Source organism: Spermophilus citellus (assembly GCF_964194105.1).
Source record: "Spermophilus citellus genome assembly, chromosome: 11".
In the NCBI taxonomy this organism is placed as follows: Eukaryota; Metazoa; Chordata; class Mammalia; order Rodentia; family Sciuridae; genus Spermophilus; species Spermophilus citellus.
Window position 1 is genome coordinate 117,474,001 of NC_138192.1, and position 6,000 is coordinate 117,480,000.

A 6,000-nucleotide genomic window follows, 5' to 3' on the forward strand; every position below is an offset into this window, starting at 1 on the left:
AGTGGTTAAGTGCTCCTGAGTTCAATCCGAAAGAGAGAAAGAGAGAGAGAGAGAGAGAAAGGAAGGAAGGAAGAAGAAAGAAAGGAAGGAAGGAAGGAAGGAAGGAAGGAAGGAAGGAAGGAAGGAAGGAAGGAAGGAGAAAGAAAGAAAGAAAGAAAGAAAGAAAGAAAGAAAGAAAGAAAGAAAGAAAGAAGCCCTGAGAGGGAAAGTGACTTGCCAGGGGTCACACAGCTAGAAGGCGCAATGCAAGAACTAGATCAAGTCCTCTGTTTCTGGTTCATTGACTTTTTACAGGACAACATTGCAGCTAGAGAGCAGAGAGGAGGGTGGAGGGAGGCCATGTCTTCTTCTAGAGGCACCCTGAAGAGTTAAGTCCACGGGTCCTCTCTCCCTTCACCACCACTAACTCAGGTCTGTGATCTCTGACAGACAGGAAGTTCCTCTTGATATCTAACCTCCATCCCTCCCTCTCAGATTCCAGACCATTTCCTCTTCATCGGCCTTGTCTGGGGAAGGAGAATAGCATGGTCGCTCTTTTCTGCACAATAAATGCCTTCAGACACTGGCGGCTCATTATTCAAGGCCCCATTCCCCCACCCCCACTCCTCTCTATTCTCCAGGCTGAGAATCCCCGGTCCTCTGGGCCCCTTTCCAAATGACTTCCATCACCACCCAGCAGCTGACATGATAAACGGTGGGTGGGGGAGGAGTGGGGAAAAGACTGGCCTGATGGTGGGTATCGATCCACTGGGGAATCCAAGGCCAGGCCTCCCTCACTGGGCAGCTGGAGGTGGGGAAGAAACAGCAGGGCCCTGAGGTCATCCCGCTACCCCTGGGTTGACCATCGCAGGGCCCGGCATGGATACTACTGCAGACCTGGGAGCTGAGCGGCTGCTGGGTCTGAGCCCAGGACCTGAAATGAGATTAAAGCAGGGACTGTCTAATTGATTCGGATGGAACCGGGAAAGAGTGAGATGAATGGAGGGTGCGGAGGAGAGAGGAAGGAGGACAGGGAAGGGACCTGGAGGGCTGGCCTGGGAAGTCCCACTGCACAACTTAATACAATCACCAGGCTCGCCACCCGCTCCCAGGAAGCCAGTCCACTGGCTGGTCTGACCGAGAACTGGACACACTGGGCGGAGGGTGGTTGGGTGTGGGAGGCTCCAGGGAGGGAAGCTGGCTTTAAGCTCCCGGGAGCCCAGAGGACACAAAGGCAGAGACAGCGGCAGTGACTGCCAGAGAGTCCAGGAGGGAGAGACAGGAGCAGGGAGGCAGAGCAGGCAGATAACCAGGTCCCCACCCACTTCCAGTCCAGCCACTGCCTCCCCTCCCCCGTTCTCCAGGCTGAGACCTCCTCCCTCCCAGCTCACTGCCACCCCGTCCCCTTGGTCACTCACTGGGCTCTTTCCCTGGCCCATGTCCAGCCCTGCGCTTCTGCAGTGTGAGGAGGGGGTCCGGGAATAGGACCCAAGGACAGGCCCACTCCCTGCTCAGCCCAGGCCCTCAGCCTGTGTCCTACAGATGTCCAAAGAACTAGAAGGAACGAGGCTGGGAGGAGCCAGGTCGTAGAGACAGATCCCAGGTGGCTGCAAGACTGAGTTGAGGACCAGAGGAAAGAAAGAGCCCCCAAGTGAGATAGAAGGAGAGGAGGAGACCGTGGGCTGCAATCCCGTAAATAAATGAACCGTGCGAGTGACAGGGAGACCAGCAAAGCAGAGGGCAGGAGCGAGCTGGAGGTGAAGCAGCTGGGCGGGTGGTGGATGCTCCTGCCCACCTGCCAAGGGCAGCCAAGGCTCCACGTCTGAGTGAGGGGAGGGGAGGACAGGAGCGGAGAGAAGCCACAGGGTGCCAGCCAGGGAACCCAGGCGGTGCCAGCCAGGGAACCCAGGCCCGGAATCAAACAGTCATGGCTTCAACCCCGGGCTCCAGAAACAGCAGGGCTGGGGGCTCCTGGGGACTCCCGTCTCTGACCATAGAAGGGACTGACCCAGAGGGAGCCTGAACTGAAATCCTCCAAGGTCCAGCTGCAGCCGCTGTGGTCAGGAGCCAGACACCCAGGGCCAGGGATCTTATGGCCCTTACCCCTGCCTAGGAGGCCACAGTGGGGTCAGGCCCAGAACAAGTTCTTGGGGACTGCAAGCCCACCCAGATGTGTGTCCCTCACCACTCCTTAGAAGCAGGAGAGACACCTCAGTGCCCTGGATGGACTCTGTCCATCCTCCCCAACCTTGAATCAAAGCTGCAGACTTCCATTTTCTTTCCGGGCTTGATGGCATAATTCGACTTCCTCTTCTTCGCACCCCAAAGGTCCCAGACCCTCCATGTAATCCCTTTGAATCCAGCTTCTGGTTCATTCTATTCCCCCTCTGTCTGGGAGCTTCAGGACAGAACAGGGCAAGCCCAGCCCCGGCAGACGAGAGAGGTCTCTGAAGCAGGGCAGCCCAGCCCCACCACGTCAGAGGCCTTCTGCTACTGTGGAGGGACAAGCTCAGGGCACAGTCCCTCTGGGAGCCGCAGTGTTCTCATCTGCAAGATGGGCACCACTGTGTCTGCCTTTACCTCCCCAAGCTGTTGAGAACACCCCAGGAGAAAGCACAGGGGAGCATCACCTCCAATGTCCCTACTCTGACCTCCCAAAGACAAGGAGACAGGGACAAAGCCCGCAAAGAGGCCAGGTCCAAATCCCGGGTCTGGCACTTCGGTTCTGTGTGACCTTGGGAAGATTATTCCCCTGCTGTGAGCCCCTGTTTCCTCTTCTGTAAAATGGAGAATCCTAACTTCATGGGGTCATCGTGCAGATTAAATTATTTGAAAATGCCTGTCACCGGTGTGATTCATCAAGGTGCCCTCGGGAGCTCCCGGACAAATACCTCAAGAGCCCTGGGCAAGTTCACCGCCAGCCCTTCCTGGGTCTGCCAGCTGCACACTGCCCACGCACACCCACGGGACAGTGCTCTCTGACACAACCCTGGGCCAGAACTCCTGTCTGGAAAACACGTCCACTCCCACCGTCCATGGACAAGGGACCCAAGAAGAGGGGGAATGGAGAATGCTTCTCAAGCAGAGGAGAGAGAGGAAGAAGCCCAGCCTGATGCCCAGGGCTCCCCACAGGACGAACAAGAGGAAATGGGCCAGGACTGAGCAGGAGTGTTCAATAAAAAAGCAGGCGACACTTCCAATGAGGCACCACACTCCCAGAGAGGCCTGTGTCCACCTTGCGTCCCACCTGCCCCTCTTCTAAACCCAGCTGAGGTTGCGCCCTCTGCTTTCCGTCCCTCAGCTGAGTCTCAGCATCGCAGCCCCTCACACCTCCGAAGAAAACCAGGCAGGGCCTCCTCCCCAGGCCCAGATCTCCAACCTCATGGCCCACACCCTCCATATGGATTCCCCTGCAGAAACCCAAACCTGTCCCTGTCATCCAGAGCCATCTCAGATCCCCTGGGGGACACCAAGGCCACTTCCCTTCCAGGCAGCTGCTTCCATCCCTCAGAACTCTCCCCGACCAGGCCGGCACCTGGCCAGTTGCCTGTGACAGTCCAGCGGCAGACGGTGCCCTTCCTTTCTAACTCTGGGAGGAGGAGTGGAGCACCCAGGCTGAGCACTCTGATGGACAGGGAGGGGGATTAGAGAGAGTCCCTGGCCATTGTGGGCCTAGATGTCATTGCCAGCACACGACATTGTGAATGAGCTGATGGCCAGGGGGTTCTTTGCCTGGGCAATTTGACCAGAAGGAGAGGACAGTTCAGGGGCCAACCTAAAGGTGAGGATCACCCCAACTCTCCTCCACAAGCCAGGGAAGAGGCCTCATGGGGCCTTTCCCAGGTTGGGGTCTCTTTCTAGGCCCCCGGAAACCCTCACGCCTTTACCCCTCCCACTCCTTCTGCAGGGGCCTTGCCCCATGACCCCCAGAGAGGACACCCTGCCTCCTAAGGGGAGAGTCTCTCTGTGAATACAAAGAGCAAGAGAGTCCCACCGGGGAGCCCGTTTATCAACAGCAGGGAGTCAGGTCCGGTGGCTTTACAGTTCTTCCTAGACAGACTCCATAGCCTCTAGGTCATCCCATCTCTCTGGCTTCAAGCCCTGGCAGATGAGGAAGTACTTCCTAATGCCTGACCTCCTCCCTTCTGCAGTTTTCAAGCCCAATTTGCTCTCACTCACTATCCTATGAATGGCCTCGAGGTGGCCTCACACTCACCTGAGACAACTGACCTGGGAAGAAGAGAGTGGGGGAGCCCACATCTAGGTCCAGAGAAGGAGGCAGGAAGCATATGTCCTGGCCCCGGCCACCAGGCACAGCTGAGGGTGTAGCCACTGAAAGGAAAGTGTCTGCTCGCTGTGTGTGAGTGGCAGCCAGGCCTGATCCTGTCCTGGTGGAAAAGTAGGGACTCTGGGTGTCCAACAAACCCTCCAGAAGAGGAATCCTCCTGCCCTGCCGTCTTCCTGGTCTGGGCCCCACCCACTCTCACAGGGAGCATGCCTGAGCCCAGAGAGGTGAAGGGGCAGATGGGACAGACATGTTTCCTTTCAAAACCCAACAGAAACAGTCGTCCTGGGCTTGTTGTTGTTGTTGTTTGTTTTCCTCTCACTAAAGCACAAGGAATTCTTTGCCTGAAGGGAAAGAAAGGACACCACACTGGAGCAGATGCTGGGGGCAGGTCCAGCCCTGCAGCTGCAGAACTGGGAATCGCTTCCATCCAGCAGGGAAAGAGCCACGGCCCACGCTCGCTCACACTCACCTGCGCATGCTCACACACACACACGCACCAGGCTCGGGGCCTCCCTTGGATTCCTCAAGGACAGGGCAGAGTACCCCCTACCCCCACAAGGGCCCCAGGGCCCCATTGCCGCCTCCCAGCCCAGTCCCTGGAATCACTTGTTCGATAGTTTGATTATCACCCCGACAACCTTGTCAAAATTCTGGGGTCTGGAGAGTGATGGGCGAGTGGGAGCCCCAAGCCCAGGGACGCAGAACCTGGAGCTGCTGGGGACGGCCAAGAAGCAGCCGATTCACAGCACAGCCCCCAAGGGCTCAGGACAGGCCACGGCTACCTGCAGGCAGCGGGTGAAAGCGAACCTGAATCAGGAGGAGGCAGAGCACTGGAGAAGCAATAGGGGTCCAGGTCCCTCCCTGACCGAAGGAGGCAGGAGGCATAGGTCCTGGCCCTGGCCACCAGGCACAGCTGAGGGCGTGGCCACTGAAAGGAAAGTGTCTGCTCGCTGAGTGTGAGTGGCAGCCAGGCCTGATCCTGTCCTGGTGGAAAAGTAGGGACTCTGGGTGTCCAACAGACCCAAGAGGAGAGACCCAAAGATACTGACCAGAGCCACCCCCATAAAGCAGCCCAGCCCGACAGCCAATGGCAACCCATCACCCTTTGCCACCCGAGTTTAGATACTGAGGGGGGGGAGCCCAGGCCCCCTTCCAAATCTGAGGAGCAGTAGAGAGTGAGAGCAACTGTGCAAGGAGAGAGAAACAGGATGGGGACATAAAGACAGGGTCACCATGAAACAAGAACGGAGGCTGGTGAGCGAGGACATTCAGAGGACCTCGCTGTCTGATAACACTCAGGCCCCTGAGGCCCCCGCAGAGCCCGACTGAGCCTGGGCTCCCTCTGCGCCTGCTCTGCCCTCCTCACCACCTGGTAGGTGGCAAGGCTGTCTTCTCCGTCTCTCAAGCCCAAGGACGTCTGAGTGAGAGATTCGCAACAATGGGGAGACCAGCAAGGGAATGGAGGCTGGAACTCAGGGAGGGTGGGCAGAGGCCAGGAAAAAGAGAGGGGAGGCCTAGGGGCGGAGCTTAAAAGGCTGCTGCCAGGTGAGACTCCGCATGGTACCTCTGGCCTGTCGCCCACCAACCAGCATAGGTTGTCCAACAACAGAGGACAAGAGGAGAGGGGAGAGGATGTCCCTTTGTCCCCCTGCACCTCCAGGTGGGGAAGCCACCGCTTCCAGAGGCGGCGCCACTGCCCAGAGCCTAAGGTGCTCCTCTCTCCCTCCAGCTGC

The 6,000-nt window shown here is 58.0% G+C and overlaps 1 protein-coding gene across 1 annotated transcript in view; it reads right to left on the minus strand.

Moving 5' to 3' along the window:
• TNS1 (tensin 1) overlaps positions 1-4,254 on the minus strand; it is a 196,639-nt gene extending 192,385 nt beyond the window's left edge. The window contains exon 1 of the mRNA XM_081260957.1: positions 4,210-4,254. Within this exon, the coding sequence (XP_081117083.1) occupies positions 4,210-4,239 (30 nt within the window). The 5' untranslated portion in view covers positions 4,240-4,254. The remainder of the gene's footprint in view (positions 1-4,209) is intronic.
• Between the last annotated feature and the right edge of the window lie 1,746 nt (positions 4,255-6,000).